We start from the raw sequence: 20,218 nt of genomic DNA on the forward strand, positions 1-20,218 counted from the left end.
GTGTTTTTGTACAAACAGTGATTTACCCTGTAAGCCTTCTACTCCATCTAACTGTGTCAGCAACTGGTTAACTACTCGGTCTGTAACCCCTGTGTTGTCATGACCTCTTCGAGGAGCAATGGATTCAAACTCATCAAAGAAAAGAATACAGGGCTTTGCAGCCTGTGCTCTGAGGAGGAAAAAAAAAAAATCTATATTTTATCAGGGCTCCAGAGTTTTCAAACTACACACACACACACACACACACACACACACACACAGCATTGATTATAATATATAACGTAACAATGTGTGTGTGTACATAAGAAAATTATATGCGATTATCTTTATTTTCTGGCTATTTAAAAAAAAATTTTAAAGATTTATTTTAGTTATGTGTCTATACTATTGCTGTCTTCAGACACACCAGAAGAGGGCATCAGATCCCATTACAGATGGTTGTGAGCCACCATGTGGCTGCTGGAGTTGAACTCAGAACCTCTGGAAGAGCAGTCGGTGCTCTTAACTGCTGAGCCATCTCTCCAGCCCTTGGTATTTAAATTTAAACTGAGTTTTCTATTCATAATAGTGCTACTTATTTTTATGTTATGAAATCTCTGATAATTCCATATATGATATATGATAATTCCATATATTCATACAATATATTTGATCATATTTGCCTCCCATCTTCCTCTCTAAATTGATTCTTGAGAGTTTAAAATATTTGTTTAGTGATTCATACCTGTGTATAAGGTAGAGACTAAAACCCAAATCTTAGCCAATAGATTCTTATCGTGGGTAGCCATTTAAAGAAGATCTATGGGCTGGAGCGATGGCTCAGATCCCTTGGGGCTAGAGTTAAAGGTATTTGTGAGCCGCCTGACCTGGGTGCTGAGAACCAAATACTCTCTGAAGCCCTGAGCAACTCTCCTGCCCACGGTGGCCATTTTTATGTGCGCTTACTGGCTTCTGCTTCTGAGTTTCTGAGAATGCCTGTTTAATTCTTCAACCTGTTCAAAGCTAGAAAGCTCAGTATTTTTGCATTGTTTTATAGGAACACTCTGAAAAAGCTAGCATTATTAGATGCATAATATTTGGAATTATAACCTTTCTTTTTTTAACTTAACATTTTGTCAATATGTAGTCATAGACTTTTATAATAACCCTTTTTGAGACTCTATTTCTTAATTTGCATCGTAGATATTTAAATAAACATTTACCTTATTTTTACAAATTATATTAACATATTTACTATATATAGTGAAATGTTTAGAAGAATATTACAAAGTAAATTTTTACTTTAAAAATTTCCACAATTCTGTTCCCCTTGAATAATTATTTCAACTTTAAGTATTATCTTCTATATTAATATATTATCTTATGAACATTCAGAAATACAAGCATTAATGAAACTGGATAGATAACATTGATTTCTAAGAGCTATGTTAGGAGCAGGGGAACAAGAACTTAAAACTTAAAAATATATGGCGTGTATTAGGAATAACTATTTGCTTCATGTAAGAATCTAATTTGAAAGCAAAGTGTGGTGATGTAAACTTCTAATCCCAGCCATTGGGAAGCTGAGGCAGACGGACTGGAGTTCAAGGCTCATCTGTTCCATAGAGTGAGAGCTTGTCTCCACAGAAAGGGAGCAGATCTACTCTGACCTTTCCCTGAACAACTACTTAGGACTCTATGTGAGGAATATTACTATTGTAAATATAAAATAACCTCCAGAATTAACGTTGAAAGTAGTTTATTCTTGGTAGTATTTGCTGAAATAAAATCCTTGTCCTTTGATTTGTTAATTCACATAAACCATAGGTTTTAAATCCTGTTCTTGAAAAATTAGGTCACAAACATGAAGAATAAGTGCTATCAGTCAGTGTCCTCAAACACTCATAAAAGCCACCTGATGAAGACATCTCGAACAGCTTGCTCACTTGCTCCAATGTATTTGCTGAGTAACTCTGGTCCCTAGAATCAGAGGAGAGATGAAGCTGATTATAAACAACAGAGCCTTGGGTTTTGATTAAGCATGATGAAACACAGGACTTTTAAAATAGGATTGGGTGGATGTCTCGTACTTACAAACAACTGTGCTGGGGTAAGTGTCACTACTGTTCCTAGCCCTTGGCTTCTTTTGCCTGTAACATTGTCACAGATATTCTCGTGTCCTGTGGCTTTATTTCCTTTCCATCTGTGTCAAAGGGTCCCTCTTCTGAAGAGCTTCAGCTGACAGCACTGTGACCACCCCAGCTGCCCCATGCCTCCTGACTGCGGCTTTTTCCTGTTGTGCTTCCTCCCACCCAGCAGTGGGCTTTATGCTGGGTTTCTGTTTACCATCTCTTTCCACTATTAGCTTTGCTTTGCTTCTACCTAAAAACACGTTAGACCTTGTGTGCAGTAGGGACGGTGAAAGGCAGCCACAAGGGACGATAAAACTGGCCTTTACTCCTGTAGGTCTCTTCTCCCTAAAATACACTTTGCTTTTTCTCTTAATATTTACATAAAGTCTATTCACAATGGTGGTGATTTGCCTTAAACAAGAACATAAAAGGCATTCAGAAAGAGAGGTGATCAGCACTCAGTCCCTCCCAGCTATAAACCAATAAATGCAGCATTTCTCCTAGCTTCCCAAATAAGAGACACCCCACAACTGAGAAACACAGCCGCAACTGCGAGGACTGCAGGGGTGGGAGGCTATGGTGGCTCCTGGAGAGTTAAGCAGGAATTATCGTAAGACCCAGTGATTCTACTCATTACATACCAAAAGAAATGAGACCCTACGTCTACAGAAAATGTGTACCTGGTTGTTTATAACAGTGTTATCCATGCAGGCCTAATGGTAGAGCACTGTAACGATAGCTTGGAGGGTGCAGGCACCTGCCACAGGGCCTGGCAACGTGAGTTTTGTTGTAGAACCACATGGTGTGTGGAGAGAACCAATTCCCACAGGCTGTCCCATGATATGCTTGCTGTGGCACGAGTGCCCACACATATACACATACACAATTTAATGTTAACACACATGCATTGAAATGCAATGGTGAAATAACCCAAATGTTACCAGTGACGTGGCACAGGGAGGCAATGGAAGGCAATGCTCCCACAAAAGGGATGAAGAATTAACATACATGACAACGTAAAGCATTACGTGGAAGAAGCTAGGCACAGAGGGACACATGTTACCTGATTCCTAGCATACAAAATCCATAGACACAGGGATAAGATCAATGGCTACCAAGCAATGAGAGGACACGAGAATAGAATACATTAGCTTTGAGAACAGGAGGGAGAAGGCCCACTCCAGTGCCAATGAATCCTACCCTCTCCAGTGGCCAACTGGATGTTACATCAGTTTGCCTCAATTAAGAAGACAAGGGGGGAAGGCAGATGTCCACATACCTGAATACTAATAAAGTTCATCCCACTCTCTCTTGCAACCACCCCAGCGAGTAAAGTTTTTCCTGTCCCAGGAGGGCCATAAAGCAGTATTCCCGTCCTCTGTCGTATGGGTAAGTTTGCAAATAATTCTGGGTACTGAAAAATAGTAAAGTATGGCAGAGAGCAAAAATCTAAACAGAGACTGCAGGAACACAGTGTACAGAAAGTATCTTGAGGGTAATAACAGCCACCTCCCTCTATTAACAAGAACACAGCAGTAGAAAAGGGAATTCCCATTGGAGTGATTAATGGAATCCACAGAATGCATGTGTACACAGAAGACATCTGTCAGGGCATCAGAACTCCTTCTGCCTTGTTGAGTTTTGTTTGGTTTTGGTGGTAATAAAGTCGGGCAAGGCACAACCACTGAGCCACAGAAGTAAACCAGTCTTCCTTTTTCTTCAAGTGTGATTGATCAAAGGACTGTTAGGGAAACGGAGGCCAAACGCCCAGTCTTCCAACAAGCACAGTAGCACTTGTATGATTGAAGTGTGATAGCTGATACATTCAAGTATGCATCAAAGACAAGCAGAGGACGCACAGGCCATGTTACAGGCAGCCATGCCTCTCCCTGCTACACAAGTGATTAGTTCTTCTTAAATTACCAGCTTTTAAAACAACCAGCTGCCCAGAACACAGCATCCCATCTGACGTTAACTAAACATCAGCAGTATCTTTGCCTCCTCTCCTGGGCAAGCCTCTGTGGTTCATCCAGTGACAAAATCCCAACCTCACTTCTACATTCATACGAACTGGAGAGGCCTCAAGGTCAGCAGCTAGAACATGGTCTCCATATATTTGGGTATTAATGCCTGGTGCTGAAACTCAGCCTTTGATGTTGCTGCCTAGTAATTCTATGCCAATTTCTCCTCCCCTAGGCATAAACCTATGATTGTGCGCGGTACTCAGCCCATCCCAGGCCCTGACAACAACTCTTCCCAAGAGTTGCCATCCATCACAGCAACCCCAACCCTTAATCGTCTCTTTACTTTGCATGACTCCCGGATCTCACACAACTCATTTCTCAGTCTTCCTGATCTAACACACTATGCCCTAGACTCTACCTACAGCCTTCATCTTCCCAGCCACCTGGTTCACTGCCCGCTCTAAACTCTGCCCTTCCACACTAGTTCCCCGAGTCCAAACGTCTGCATAATCCCCGTCCTGTGTGCTCAGAGGACTCCGTGTCCTGCACTCTTCCTATCAGCTTCTGTTGAGATCCCAGCAGACGGACGGCTCACTGTGCTTTAGCAAATCTGAGTGACTTGAGCAAAACACAGTTAAGATATTCATGCCAAAATGGATTTACATTTACAGGCCAAGAAAATATCCAAATCCTGTTTGGTTTGGTAACTCAGTAAGTACTTGTCGATCAACTGGAAATTGGATGAGGTAACAAATAAAGCCATAGCCGTGGTTCAGGGTTTCTTCTGGCCATTGGTACTCTGTTCATGTGGGTCCATGTGTTCTCTTACCTTGGCTGGTAACTGGATAGTATCCATGAGTATCTGCCGAACTTCATGTAATCCACCGATCTTGTCCCAGCCCAGGTCTCTAGGTTTATGCAAGTTGACATTTCGCAGAGAAGCAGGAAGAAATCCACGGAGAGCCTTTTGGAAGTCTGCTGTTGTTAAAGTCAATCCTGTTTAAAAATAAACAAAATTTTTTAGGTAAGATCTCACTAGCTACGTAGCTCTATCTAGCATCAAACCCAAAGAAATGAGCCTGGAGCTCCTGAGTGATGGGGTTATAGGCACGTGCCTCCAAGACCAATTCAGTTTTAAATATACTGTCATACTGGCTGGCTACACAAAGACCCCGTGAAGCCGAATGTATGTAATTCTCGCTCTGCCCTGACTCTAGTCCCGGGGAGAAGGAGTCCAGGTTTGTACACATACCTTCCCTGGTGGGGTTCTGCTGGCGAGAGAGAGAGGAGTGTATGGCTCGGTCCACGAGAACTGTAAAGTCTCGAGCCACAAACGCCTCCGTCTCTTTAGCTATGCACTTCAGGTCCAAGTCAGGGGACTTGCTTATATCACAGCCCAGTTTATTCTTCACAACACTATGCAGAATTTCACATCTCTGTTCCTTAAGAAAAAACACAAAATTCAGATTATTAATTTTTCAAGGGTACATTTCATGAGTTCCATGTCACTTAGCGATGACATATAATCAGAGAATAGCCTCGGCGGGCAATGTCATCAGTGTGTGAACATCACAGAACGCACTTACACAAACTGGGACCGCACAGCCCTCTAGGCACCCACAGGCACTGCGGCAGGCAACTCTGTCCACTTGGCATAGCAGCTCCTAGCTGCCCTCACACAGCACGGGATCATGTACTCCCTCCCAGGTCTGAAGCACATGATGAAGAGCTCTCGAGTGGTTGAAGGTGGAGCTAACAGTCACTTAGATATCACGTGAGGCTGGGGCCCCTTCCCTTCAAAATCACAAATAAGCTCTCTGCTTCGTCCATGATCCTATCAAAGGGCTCTCTTTTTGTGTCTGGTCTAAAATTGTACTTCAAGCGTTCCTCAGTAAATTGTCAGAAACCACACTGATACAAGATTGCCATTTCTTTCTCTAATAAGGAGCATTTTAAGTAGCACTCTGATTGTTAACAGGTTTTTTTGTTTGGTTGGTTTTTGTTCCTATAACATTTCTAAAAACATATTCAGTAACCAAAGTGTAGGAGAGTTTGATGTCAACTTTACACAAGCTAGAGACATCAGAGAGGAAGGAGCCTCAGTCAAGAAAATGGCTCCATAAAAATCTAGCTGTAGGCAGGCCTACAGGGTATTTTCTTAATTAGTTGTTGATGTGGCAGGACTCAGGCCGTTCTGGGTGGTGCCATCCCTCGACTGGTGGTCCTGGTTGTGTAAGAAAGCAGTCTGAGCAGCCATGAGCAAGCCATGGGAACAAGACAGTAAACAGCTCCCTCCCTGTGCTTTTGAGGATGAATTGCTATATGGAAGTGTGAGTGAAAGAAACCCTGCTCCCTTCAAGCTACTGTAGCTCATGGTGCTTGATCCCAGCAGGAGTAGCCTTAGCAAGACAACCAATATCACTGCCATTCTTTCTTTGCTTTTTTGGTGCTGAGTAATGAATCTAGGGCCCTCACACATACTGGGCAAGCTCTTTATCACTGAGCCTCTGCTTTTTCAGTAATAGTTAAAGGGAAAGAGCTTGAATAGTAAAGGTAGAACCAGACAAGGATCGTAAAATTCTTATGTGTCTCCAGTGTGCTTGCCAGTCTGAGAATACGTCCTCCTGCTCCTGGTCACCAAATGCTTGGTGAGCGTAGGGTCCTGAAGTGGGCAGGGGTGCTTCGTCAAACTGTTAAATGATGTCTAGTTTTCAATTTCACTTCATCCTCATTTAGAAAAAATACTAACTCTAAGAAATCCATTTCCTTAGCAAGTACATAACATTTTAGATGATTATAAATTATAATTTGTGCCCTCAAACTACACGTGTTGCTCTTAAATAGCTACACAACCTCCTGGATGCAGTAACTATTAAAGTGAAAACAGTTTCCAAGAAAAAGAATATAGGGCAATAACCTGATGTGAGTTACCTGATCAGGAGGCTGGATGTGCTGGATGCACTGAAATGTGTGGACTCCTTGAGCAGAGACAAGGGAAGGATGGAGAGAGTGCTGGAGCTGGCTCGTGGCGATGAGCGCGACCAAGCTTCCCATGGAAACAAACTCTTTGATCATATTGTTCAAAGCTAGAATGAAGCAAAGGAGCATAAAGCTCGGAGCAAACCATGAGCATTTAACTGAATACTCATTAAAATGCTAACACTCATGTTAGCTACAGGACGGAACAGCTCCACCACGTATAAAACGCAGCCACTGACGTGCTGAGTCAAACGGAAGTGTAGGAAATCCTGTAAACTCACAACATTTCCACTGAGGTCGGGCACTCCTGGATCTTACAAAGTAAGTGAATCAAAACCAGAAGGACATCTTAGAAGTGAATGCTCTAGAAGGAGGGTAAATGCCCACGCTGTCATGGTTATTAGCAGAACAGGCTGTGTTCCTAACACTCCCTGAATAAACCTCTTTCTATCCAAGGCTTGGCGGACTCTGGCTGAGGAGAACTGAAATAAGCATTAGTGTAATGCATCTCTGAGTCCTGATCCAGAGAGCTGCGGCTTTCCTTTGAGATCAACTCTAGTTCATCTAATGGAAGCTACTCTTGCTATAGTTTGGTTGACCTCAGCTCTCTAGGACCGTGAGGCAATACTGTCAATTCTTTTTTTTTTTTAAAGGTTTATTTATTTATTTTATGCATATAAGTAACTGTAGCTGTCTTCAGACACACTAGAAGAGGGCATCAGATCCCATTACAGATGGTTGTAAACCACCATGTGGTTGCTGGGAATTGAACTCAGGACCTCTGGAAGAGCAGTCAGTGCTCTTAACCGATGAGCCATCTCTCCAGCCCAATACTGTCAATTCTTACAGCCCTTCCTCCCCACCACTTCCTCCTCACACTGTACGCTACAACCAACGGTGTATTCCTCGATGCAGTATAATCTCTTGCACCTTTCCCTGTGAACTGTCCTTCTTTTGCTGCCTGTTCACTTTCATCTTTCCATTAAAACTCGGTTCAGTCACCAGCATCTCTGGAAGTCTTCCTTGCAACCCTTGTGGCCTACTGCGCTCTCTTGGGGTTGGATGCTCACACACACCACACTGCACATCCCCTCACAGTGCATCTTACCACTGTCTAGTTGGTTAACCTGGCCCAAATCCTTATCTCTGTCACTTTCCATTTGCTGACTTATAACACCAGGAGATACCCGCAGGGACTCTCAAGGCACGCCCTCTGCATCCTACACAGCAGCCACCATTGCTGCCGCTATTCTGCATTGACATCGCTTCCTTTCATCTCCTGGACCTTGAGAAGGCTGAATACAAAGAAGTATTCAACAAGACCTGCCAGTGAAACAGACACAGAGGAAGTCTGTAACACAACAGCCTCCAGAAGTGAGGCAGAGCGGGAAGGCCAGTCATAGTCAAGGGATGTCCCTGCTCTTGCTCTGCCATTTTCTAATACAGAGCTGAGAATTGCTACCAGGCACTCAAAGGAACAAGCAATAAGCATGTACTGTATTCCCTGTGCCACCAAGCCTGGCAAGCTAAGGTCAGTCTCCAGGGCCTGCATGGTGGAAGGAGAGAAGGACTCCTCTGACCTCCAATAGATACACTCAGGCATTATGGGTGCCACCCCCAACTAGTGAATGAGTAATAAATAAATAAATAAATAAATAAATAAATAAATAAATAAATCTAATTAAAAATGTAAAAATTCACTTTACCACTAAGTCGAAAAATGTTGACTGACAACTGAAAAAGCTCCCAACCCAGTAGGGGACCATTACCGTGTGCAAGCCGTTGGCTCTGCACTGCTTCAGGGCTGTGCTCATGCTCTGGGGTGCTCGGTAATCCAGCAATGAGGTCCAGGTCATCCAGCAGAATGACGGATGGCTGCCTCCAGGCTGCCTCTGAGAAAGCCACCTCTAGGGCTTTTTGTATGCTTTCAAGCCTTTTTCCTAGACACACAAGATGTGGATTCAGTGTTATTGCAAGCATGGGAAGTTTAGGCTCCTCTTGAAAGCACTAGTTTATCTGTTGATATTAAACCCATGTTTTATTAATATACCAATCAAACAACTTGCTAATCATTCAATTCCTAAGTCTCCAAGGACACAAAATGCCAATGTATCACAAAGGACAGGAATGTGCTACTCTGACTCTTGTCTGTATGCACTCAGCCACACTCCAGGGCTTCAGACAGCTTATGGTTGTGAACTAAATGGGACATAGAAACATAAACCAGAGTAAGGGGCAGAGATCTGAATCAACCTAGCAATTGCCTGGAGACCCTAAAGTTCCTAGATTTCTATGATACATCTGGATTCAAGATTGCTTCAGGTGTGGTACAAAGTATTGATTTCCAAAAGACGGAAGGTTTACAGATCTGTAATCTAATGCATAAGTTTCCTGATACTTAGCTCTAAACTAAATTTTCCCCCATGGGGCTTCAAAGAAGATTGAAACCTCCTTTGTAGCAAATGAAATAAGGAGCTTTCAAAAGCTTTCTTTATCTTGCTTTAAAATATATTTTTATTTATTCTTTGAAAATTCCATACATCTATACAATGTTGTTTCTTCCTTATTATGCACTCAGAAAACACATAAGCTAAAAAGGCTGGGAACAGGGTGCTAGTGGAAACCCAGAAGCAAGTTACTTGTTCAAAGTAAAACAGTTCCAACCTCATGCTTTAACTAAACAGATAAGAACACAAACGCTAGACTTTAAAAAACACACAAGTGGGACAGGCAGGAGTAACATGTGTCTTTAATCCCTGTACCTGGGAGGTAGAGGCAGGTGGATTTCTATGAGTTCAAGGTCCTGGTCTATAGAGTGAGATCCAGGACAGCCAGGGGCTAACAGAGAAACCCTGTCTTGAAATATCAACTGCACCCCTAATACACACACACAAACCAACAAGTGTTCCAAGGTCAACTGCAATTCCTCTGGTTGCCACCCACCCAAAGCCACCCACTGACCCAGCGCATGAGTACTACCAGTTTCCAGCAGTTCATCAAAGGTGGACTCAAATGTAGCTGACTCTAAATGCTTGGAGCAGCACATGAGGTATTTCTACAGAGTTTTCACTTTAAAAAACGTGGCTTCCATCAGATTGTCGACAGAGTTTTAGGGATTTTATCACAAACATCAGGAAGACAAAGCCTTCAAGTTTCTAAAGATTTTCCTTTTTTTTTTAGCTTTTCGAGACAGGGTTTCTCTGTGTAGTCTTGGCTGCTCTGAAACTTGCTCTGTAGATCAGGCCTGCCTCAAACTCACAGAAATCCGCCTGCCTCTGCTTTGCAAGTCCTGGGATTAAAGACTTATGTCACACGCCCCGATACCCAATATCTAAGGATTTTCAATAACTAAAAGACAAAAATAAAAGTTTAAAAACCACATAACTGTATTAATAGCATTACTAATTCATTCCTGTCTACAAAAGGGGACTTGTGTGCACTCATTCCTACCTCGTAAAGCTTTGCAGTCGACCATCTCCACGTGGGCATCCAGAGCGTCATGTGCTTCCTTACAGATGGCTTTAGCTAACGTTGATTTCCCGCTTCCCTGGAAGACAGTCACTTCCTCAACACTCAACAGACTTAGTTACAGAGGTAGCTTCTGTCACTGCAGTGGCCACCAAGATTCAGCCTCATTGACTGATAGGCAGACACCAGTCCATTTGCAGTGTGGGATTCTGTGCTACTAAAATAAGGCTCTTAATCTGTTAGGCATCGTGTGTTCAAAAGAGTGCACAAATAGAAAAATAAACTCATTTCTACACTTGCCAGTTACTACTACTGATAGCATTTAAATAAAAAAACCTTTAAAAATAATACTTTGTTGATACAAGATATGATTAATATAAAATAATTTTTAAAATAAATAAATTATTATTTAATTTCAAATATTTTAAGAGAAAAGTAGATTACTTAATATCCCAATTACATGGAATAAATATTTTAATTACTCCTTTCTTAATGATTTGTGGCCATTACTGTAGCTACCAATTAATGTGGAGTACAACCTTCACACACTTTGTTTCCTGTGACAGATGATTATATGGCATGCAGTGGCTGGGATTACAGGCACATTCACTGCCCTTGAGAGACAATTCAGCTCCCAGATTGTCTACTCTGATAGAGGAACAAAAGACTCAACACTTGCTTACATTCATAATGAGCATTTTTTTCAAATACAAGCTTTGACTTTTTTTCATTCTAAAATAATTTGTAAAAATTAAAAACAAGTATACTTAGTAAAAAGGGTGAAAGACCTCAGGTGAAAACTCCCCCTACATCAAGTGTTTTCATCCTTCTAAGCATTCTGTATTTGTTACAAATGCATAAAAGCAGAACTGAAATAGGAATGTTCTTCTACTGGCTACGGTACTCTAGGAGGGACTTCAGAAGTCTGCTTTTGTAGACACAGAATAAGGTTTCTTAAGAATAGGTACTTTACCATGATAATGTAGTCTTAAAGAAGGACAAAGAATAGTTCCTATGTTTACATAAAATAGGAAAAAGAAACTAGACTAGAAACAAGAAAAGTTATTTAAATGGAGTGAAGAGAAATGAAGAGACTTTAATGTCTTTAATTGTAAAAGCATTATGGCTAACCAAGACTACACTTTGGGGCTTTTGTTTGTATTTAAAGATTATGTATAAGACTTGTTTTAATGTGTGATCTGTGTGGTGTGTGTGTGTGTGTGGTGTGTGTGCTCTGTGTGTGTGTGTGTGTGTGTGGTGTGTGTGCTCTGCGTGTGTGTGTGCTCTGTGTGTGTGTGTATGTGTGGTGTGTGTGTGTGTGTGGTGTATGTGCTCTGTGTGTGTGTGTGTGTATGTGTGGTGTGTGTGTGTGTGAGTGGTGTGTGTGCTCTGTGTGTGTGTGTGTGTGTGTATGTGTGGTGTGTGTGTGTGTGTGTGAGTGGTGTGTGTGCTCTGTGTGTGTGTGTGCTCTGCGTGTGTGTGTGTGGGGGGTGTGTGTGTGTGGTGTGTGTGCTCTGTGTGTGGTGTGTGTGTTGTGCTCTGTGTGTGTGTGTGGTGTGTGTGTGTGTGCTCTGTGTGTGGTGTGTGTGTGTGGTGTGTGTGCTCTGTGTGTGTGTGTGTGCTCTGCGTGTGTGTGTGTGGGTGTGTGTGTGTTGTGCTCTGTGTGTATGTGTGTGTGTGTGCTCTGTGTGTGTGTGGTGTGTGTGTGTATGTGTGTGTGTATGTGTGTGGGGGGGTGTGTAGTGTGTGTGTGGTGTGTGTGTGTGTGTGTGGTGTGTGTGTGTATGTGTGTGTGTATGTGTGTGGGGGGGTGTGTAGTGTGTGTGTGGTGTGTGTGTGTGTGTGGTGTGTGTGTGCTCTGTGTGTGTGCTCTGTGTGTGTGTGTGTATGTGTGTGTGTGGGGTGTAGTGTGTGTGTGTGGTGTGTGTGTGTGTGTGGTGTGTGTGTGTGTGTGTGTGTGTGTGTGTGTGTGTGTGTGCAGACCCCGTGGAGGTTGGAAGAGAGCACTGTGTCATCTGGGAGCTGTAATTACAGGTGGTTGTGAGCCACCCAATGTGGCTGCTGAGACTCAACTCTACACTCTGCAAAAGCATTGAGCATCTTCAACCAATGAAGCATCTCTCCAACAACCACACGCTGGCCTTTGGGTATGGGAAATAGCACAGCAGTGATGGAGAGTAAGACAGTAGGCCTTAAAGAGGTCAGGGATCTCAATCAAGACAACAGAAGTAAAAAGAAAAAACATCTCTAGTGTCAGGAAACAGGGTAGCACAACAGAACCTGCAGGAATCTGGAACTAAAGGAAAGTAAGAGAAAATAACATTATGCTCATAAATTTGACATTGTAGAAGAACTGGACCAAGTCTTTAAAAGCCAACAACTGTTTGTCAATCAAGATGAAACAGACATCTGAGCAGTCCTGTAAGCATTAAGAATATGCAGTCGATCGTTGCATTTAAAAAAAAAAAAAAGCTATTGCATTAAGGAGTCTCCATGCTTGGATGGGTTTGCTGCAGATATTGACAAAGCATTTAAGAATGAATCAATGCCAACTTTAAAGTCTCTTCTGCACAGAAATGAGGGGACACTTGACAGCTCATTTTATGAGCAAGTAAAACACTGAATGTCTTAGTTAGGGTTTGACTGCAATGAACAGACACCATGACCAAGGCAACTCTTATAAGGACATTAAATTGGGGTTGGCTTACAGGTTCTGAGGTTCAGTCCATTGTCATCAAAGCAGGGAACATGGCAGCATCCAGGCAGGCTGGTGCAGGAGGAGCTGAGGGTATTAAAGCCCATGCCCACAGCGACACACCTACTCCAACAAGGCCACACCTCCTAATGGTGCACTCCCTGGGCCACACCATCACACTGACTGTACATCTAGACAAGAAAGAACAGCAGCTGAAGCTGCAGACTAGTGTCTCCCATAAATGCAAACAGAATGCTAGTAAGAACACCACAACCGGGCTGGAGAGATGGCTCAGCGGTTAAGAGCACCCGACTGCTCTTCCAGAGGTCCTGAGTTCAATTCCCAGCAACCACATGGTGGCTCACAACCATCTGTAAGGAGACCCGATGCCCTCTTCTGGTGTGTCTGAAGACAGCTACAGTGTACTTATATATAATAAATGAATAAATAAATCTTTAAAAAAAAAAAAAAAAAAAAAAAGAACACCACAACCAAGTGGAATTTATTTTAAAAATATATATAGCAATACTACTAATAACCTTATCAGTAGGATAGCCACTAAAATCACATAATCTTATCAACTGACACAAAGTGGGGTTGAGAGGTGTGTTGCTGTGAACAGGAACGGCCCCCACAGATCCTGTGCTTAAGTGCTTGGTTCACAGAGAGTGACACCATTAGGAGGTGTGGCCTTGTGGGGAAGGTGTGTCGCGGAGGGGGTCGGATTTTAGGTCTCCTATGCTCAAGCTAGGCCCAGTGTGACTCACAGTCCCCTTTTGCTCGTTTCAGGTCACGATGTAGACCTCTCAGCTCCTTCTCCAGCACCGTTCTGCCTGCACACTGCCATGCTCCCACCATGATGATAATGGACTGAACCTCTGAACCTGTGAGCCAGCCCCAGTTAAATCGTTTCCTGCATAAGAGTTGCTGTGGTCAGGGTGTGTCTTCACAGCACTAGAACCCTAAGACAAGAGGGCAAATGAATTCATGATTACTTCCCTAGTTCCTAACAGGCACACATACCTAATAGGCACACACCTATTAAAAGATCTATAAAATATATAAGTAAAATCAAAAGAAAGCATAAAATGTGACTAGCTATTGAGGAGAAGCACATTTTAACTGAATACCTTTCCTCCAGTGATCAAAAGAGCCCCATTCCTCAGTCCGGCAACGAGGGCCATCAGCTGCCGAGACAAAGGGCGTCCCAGGAGACTGTGAGTGATGTGTTCCATGGCAGATACACTTAAGGAACTCACACCGCTGCAAAACACACAGATTCTTATGTGACAAAGACCAAGCACGCAAGACCTGGCTATAAAAGGCTGAAGCCTTCCTTCCTGGGCTAGTTAGTGATGTCACAGGAGTAAGGTCTGAGGAGCTTCCTTCACTTAAGCTGATGGTAGGAGACTCTCTGATGTGCAGCTTTCAGACATGTGCAACGCTGAAATGTCGCTAACGGCTGCTTGCGGGGTCTGCTAGCACACAGCAGTGCTCCCATCCCCATGGCTTTCAGTTTGGTAATCAACACTACCACAAACAGCCCCTTACTTACTGGGGTAATCAAAGCCTCAGCTCCTCTGGAGTTTCCCTTTGAAACCTAGCTTCACTGCGTCTTAGGCAAACTTGAATCTATGCTATTTCTTGAGCTCTACTATGATTTTGTTCATAAAAACAGAAAGGAAACGAAAACTCCTGAAAGTGGACTCCAAAGAGAGTCTACTTCACATTACTGCACACTGCTGCACCTCTTCACGGTTTAACTCTTTCACTAGAACAGTAGAGGTTAAAGGCTCTTCCACCCAGCATAAGCACAGAAGCTCTCATGCAAATGCGCCTGTGGCTCCCACACACAGCACATAATAAAGAAACAAGGAGGGCCACCATTTCAGGTTCATTTTTCTGAAAAGATGAAAAAAAATACCAAAAACTTGCTAATTTTTACAATAAAATAGTGAAAGGATAACTTAATTTGAAATATTTTTCACCACTCAACCAGATTTAGCTATTAAGATGCTTTTATTGGTTCCGATCACTACTGTTTTGGTCAAGTACAATGATCAGGTGATCTGGGCTAACTTTCATCTCACAAGTCAAGTCTCAAAGTAGAATCTCTAATAAAACCACTACCTAAGGAGACAAGGTCAGCTTCCTACCTATGTGAGGACAGGAGTAATCTTGACAGTTATCTCCTCATCTTTGGCATTCCTGGCCACGTAACACACGTGTACATGTGGCTGCCAGAGAGCACCCAAAGCAGTCTGTAAACATACTCATTGGACCATGGCCTCTTACCCCAAAGAGCTCAGTGTTAAAGAGGGAAGAAGAATGTCAATTTCCTCACTGTGTTCTCCGATCATGGGCTCTAGAAGGACCTACGGCAGCAAAGAAAAGTCAGTTTTACATTTCCAGCTTGTCTTTTGTTTGTTTCCTGAGTCCCAGAAAGAGAATCACCAACTTTGTTAACAGAGAAAGGAGCTGTCGAGCACCGAGAACATGGCCTGAGACCCCCTGATGGCCAGGGGCTCGAGCATGGAACACAGAAGCTCGCAGCAGGAGGACCGAGGCTGCTGGTGACACACGAGGGTGTGCACTCTTCCATTAGTGCCATAACTGTTCTTACATTTGCCCCCTTTCTGAAGGGCATCCCCTCGACCACATTTCAGAGATAAAGAAACAGTGTCTGGGTCCAAACCACTCAACTGCTAAACAACGGGCACAGCTTCGCTCCACGGCAGCAAGCAGACGTGGAGAGCAGTATTCTAAAACACTCAGACACTCCGGAAGAAAAGCAGTGTGAGCAAAGAATTTTAACAACTGTCAAAAACAATCTAACAAGAAGTGGATCAGGTGCTGCAGCGCACGTGTGGAGGGCAGAAGATTTTGGTGTGTGTGCATGTGTGTGCATGTGTGTGCACATCAATGTGGAGGTCGCTCATGAGCACATATGGAGATCAGAGGACAACTCGAGTGTGTGTGTGTGTGTGTGTGTGTGTGTGTGTGTGTGTGTGTGTGCACTTCAATTTAGAAGTGGCTTGGGGTTGGGGATTTAGCTCAGTGGTAGAGCTCTTGCCTAGCAAGCGCAAGGCCCTGGGTTCGGTCCCCAGCTCCAAAAAAAAAAAAAGGAAAAAAAAAAAAAAAGAAAGGAAAAAAAAAAAAAGAAGTGGCTCGTGTGCAACGTGGAGGTCAGAGGAGAACCTTGATGGGGCTGGCTCTCTCCTTCCAGCTTTAACATAGCTTCCAGGAATGGAAGGCAGGTCCCCAGGCTGGTATGGCAAACACATTTACCCACTGAGCCATCTCACTGGCCCCAAAATACGAACTTTAAAAACAAAAGAATCAGTCCTCTAAGACTAAATCTCCATTTGTTTCATTCGTAGAACTTTAAATCATGACCCATTTACCAGTTTATATAATCAGTGAAAAAATCTGACACTTAACAGTGCTTAACTGATTGTTTACATTTAGGATAGATCAGTAATTTGTTGAGATAAATTATAGAGTAAAATATTTAAAATCAAGTTATCCCTTACTCTTCTCGTGTGCTTTCTAATCTACTTCTGGATGTCAGCTTCCAGAGACACTCAGACTTTACTAGTCGCAGGGAAAAGCATGGCTTCATTACACATCAATAGAATAATTACTTGTACTGAGATCTTCTGCAGCAGAATGGGACTCAACACAAAAACAGTTCTTCCTTGTTCCTTCTCTTTTTCCTGAGAATGAACTATGCTCAGAGAGAACTCTTTCAACCCTATTAAGAAGAAAGTAACAAAGAGTTAGGACACAAAGAGAGAGGAAATAATTTGATTTGAAATATCAAACTTATTTAAGTTAAAGACATTCTTTGACACAGAGAACACTGTTATGTTTCACTGTTCATGTGTGACACAACTTGGAAAAACAATATTAAGAAATGTTTAGATGTTACAACTATTTCAGTAGGAAAAAACAAAGTCTCACTTTTACCCACCATCTTTAATTTCCAGCTTAATACATTCTTGCTTTGATATTATCAAAGGAAACATGGTGGTGGCAGACTCCTGTAGCCACGATGAGAACACAGCTTTTACCTCTTCTTCACTCACGTCTCTAGGCTGCCAGAGAAAAAGACAGAAGAGTAAATCAGGAATCCTAATATCTGCCGTGACCTCAACACACTTACTTTAGCATGCCTTCCCAACAACATGTAAACTCTTACCAAATACAACCGATGCAGTGTTCAGGTTCTACGCTGACGCATGATCTGCTGTGACACTTACAGGGGCTGAGGACAAACCAGCCCGAGGAACCATTTGTATAAACAGCAAAGGTTATGAGGGATCCTTTCCTGTCCACCCACTGGGACAAACACCAAACAAGCAGCTCGCCGTGGCCAGTGGTAGTCAGCAGCCACAGAGAGCCTCTCCCCAGTGAAAGGCAAAGGAACCCATCAAGGAAGCATGGGCCTTGCTTTGTTCTACTGGTCCATAGAATTCAGACAGGACATTCAGACTGCAAGTGTTTTGTATCTAAAGCAGCTGAGGATAGCAGGAGAGAAAATGCTACAGAACCTAGGTCCTTGACAACAAGGTTAACCACCCATGAGTACTTCAACCTTCCCTGAACGTGAGAAAAATTAAATAGCATATATGTTTAAGCCACTGTCCCTTTTCTTAATGCGGACCACAGTCTACCTACACACTAAATGAGTAGTGTTAATTGTTCAAAGCTCTAAAATAAATTATAGGAAAACCATTGCTAATTTTTAAAGTTTTAAAAGTTCAGTTCTTAAGAACTCATCTGACAATGAATGACACTCAGTAACATTACTAGAATAATAAAAATTCATAGAGGGTGGGGATGGTCATTTTCAAATGTGAGCACCTGAGCCCAGTCTTCAAGGTTTGGGGTGAGGAGACAGGTAGATCCTAGGGCCCTGGGCTAGCTAGTGTACCTGCCAAGTCCTAGGCCAGTGAGGGACTGTGACTCAGAAAACAAAGTGGGTGGCGTTTGAGGGATGACATCAAAGGTTATCCTCTGGCCAGCACGTGCTGTGCACATGAGCACACGCACCTGCTTGCCCACATGTGCACACATACAAATCATATAGAAAATATTGGTGCCACTTTTCCCGATATAGTAGACCTGTGCTCTCCCTTTTCTCAGACAGGTCTACTTCTGTTCTTTCCCTTCATATAGTCGCCTGCTCGTAAGCTCAGTTTAGAAGCCGATCACTACCAAGCGGAGGCTAACTAAGAAAAGGCACCATCTTCTCATGTAGCTAGGCTGGCCTTGAATTCTGCGGTGCTGAAGATAACCTTGAACTCCTCATCCTCCTGCCTCCACCTGCCAAGTGCTGGTATTAACAGGTAGGCAGCATCATTCCTCATTAGGCATCTGAGAATCAAACCCAGACTTTGTTGAAGCTAGACTAACACTCTCCCAACTCATCTCCATCCTTACTTCCAAAATATCAATTAAAAAAAAAAGAAGACAAAATACCCAGAGATGAACTGATACATTCATATTTTCTTACTAATGATTTATTTGCTTCTAAAATTAAACAGTTATTGACCCACAAACCCACATTATCACTTCTAGGTATATACCCACAGGAATAGAGAATAGAGAGTCAAATAGACACTTATACTCCGCTGCTCCCGGCAGCGTGAATCCCACGAGCCGACAAGAAGCAGCCACATAAGTCCATCGCTATTTGGATGGAGAGACAACTGTATAATGAAGTATTAGCCACTAATGACAGAATGAAGTTCTGATGCATGCCACAATATGGAGGGCCTTGAAAACATTGTGTGAAATGAAATGAATCAGACACACAAGACAGATACCGTCTGACTCCACGTCTACACACTATCTGGAATAAATAAACTCAGAACATAGAGAAGGTGTCAGGAGACGAAGGACGGGATGGGCGTCACGGTGTAATGGCTGAGTTTTGTTTGCAGTGAGGGAAGTGGTTTGGAAAAGGTGGTAGAGAATGCAGTGCATAACATGAATACAAGTAAAGCAGCTCAACGGTTCACTGGGGGATGGTTAAATGCCACGTCATGTAACTGCTACCAGAAAAGAATTACATTATCATTAACATCCATAGAAGAATTTGATACAACACAGTTTGAACTCACTAAGTTCTCTGCAGGTTGTAATCTCAGGGCTCTTGGGATGACAGGGGTGGTTTCCAGTGGAGTTATCCTGACTACTGCATGCATTTCTATGTTGAGTCTCTTTCTCAGGTCAGCTGGAATCTGCAATTTAAAAAGAATATAAATACATTCAAAGACTGATTAAGGTATTTCATAGCCCAAATACTGATACTACTCTCTCTAAATCCAAGTGAAATGATAGACTTCATACACAATCATATCATAGTGATTCGTAGTTGTTTCTGACTGCTTTCCACTTTAACCAAAACAGCATGCAGTAGGCTACAGAAATTCATCCTTGCTTTATAAGCCGGGATGTCCACCATGAAGGCACTGGCAGGGCTGGTGCTGGCGAGGCTCTCACAGGAATGCATGTGAGGAGACTCTTGCTGCATCCTCACTGGGCAGAAGAGGAGTCAGAGTAGGCATCCCCCACAATGACAACTGCTGCACTGGACCCTACGTCCTTATAACCTAATCACCCCCCAAACGTCTCATGTCCTGACACAGTCACCGTGTGGGAAGAATTTCCCACATTTGTTTGGGGGAGACAAAAACAAGAAGACTAGCAACACTGTAACCATTTGAGCCTTCTTTGTGTTTATGTGTGAAAGTTGAGAACAACTGAGAAAGCTAGAGTAGTTAAACCTAACCATGATCTGCCTTGGGTACAGTTCAATCCAATGATCACACAATATTATACTAAAAACAACTTGTACACACATTAAATTGTACACTTTAAATTTCATCTCAATAAAGATGGTCAAAAATTCTTTAAACATTTCCTTAGATATATTTTACATGTGTGTTCTGCCTGTATGAATTCTATTCTTCGGAAGCATGCTTGATGCCAAT

The 20,218-nt window shown here is 42.7% G+C and overlaps 1 protein-coding gene and 1 long non-coding RNA gene across 5 annotated transcripts in view; one reads left to right on the top strand and one right to left on the bottom strand.

Annotated features, from left to right (window-relative positions):
• Nucleotides 1-20,218, bottom strand: part of Pex1 (peroxisomal biogenesis factor 1) — a 38,991-nt gene that overhangs the window by 7,639 nt on the left and 11,134 nt on the right. For 2 of the 4 annotated variants that reach the window (XM_087658582.1, NM_001109220.1), the window contains exons 6-18: nt 19,346-19,465; nt 17,191-17,314; nt 16,862-16,971; nt 15,513-15,592; nt 14,348-14,480; nt 10,505-10,601; nt 8,824-8,994; nt 7,007-7,161; nt 5,328-5,517; nt 4,905-5,071; nt 3,391-3,525; nt 1,895-1,959; nt 27-169 (exon numbers count right to left, since the gene is read on the bottom strand). In XM_087658582.1, the coding sequence (XP_087514708.1) occupies nt 27-169; nt 1,895-1,959; nt 3,391-3,525; nt 4,905-5,071; nt 5,328-5,517; nt 7,007-7,161; nt 8,824-8,994; nt 10,505-10,601; nt 14,348-14,480; nt 15,513-15,592; nt 16,862-16,971; nt 17,191-17,314; nt 19,346-19,465 (1,690 nt within the window). The remainder of the gene's footprint in view (nt 1-26; nt 170-1,894; nt 1,960-3,390; nt 3,526-4,904; nt 5,072-5,327; nt 5,518-7,006; nt 7,162-8,823; nt 8,995-10,504; nt 10,602-14,347; nt 14,481-15,512; nt 15,593-16,861; nt 16,972-17,190; nt 17,315-19,345; nt 19,466-20,218) is intronic. The other 2 variants (XM_087658581.1, XM_087658583.1) reach the window with 1 other exon arrangement.
• On the top strand, nt 4,975-20,142 carry LOC147994731 (uncharacterized). Its single transcript, XR_015686353.1, has 2 exons — nt 4,975-5,099; nt 14,007-20,142. It is a non-coding gene; the product is annotated as an uncharacterized LOC147994731 (long non-coding RNA).

Source organism: Rattus norvegicus, chromosome 4 (assembly GCF_021556685.1).
Source record: "Rattus norvegicus strain SHRSP/BbbUtx chromosome 4, alternate assembly SHRSP_T2T, whole genome shotgun sequence".
Lineage (NCBI taxonomy): Eukaryota > Metazoa > Chordata > Mammalia > Rodentia > Muridae > Rattus > Rattus norvegicus.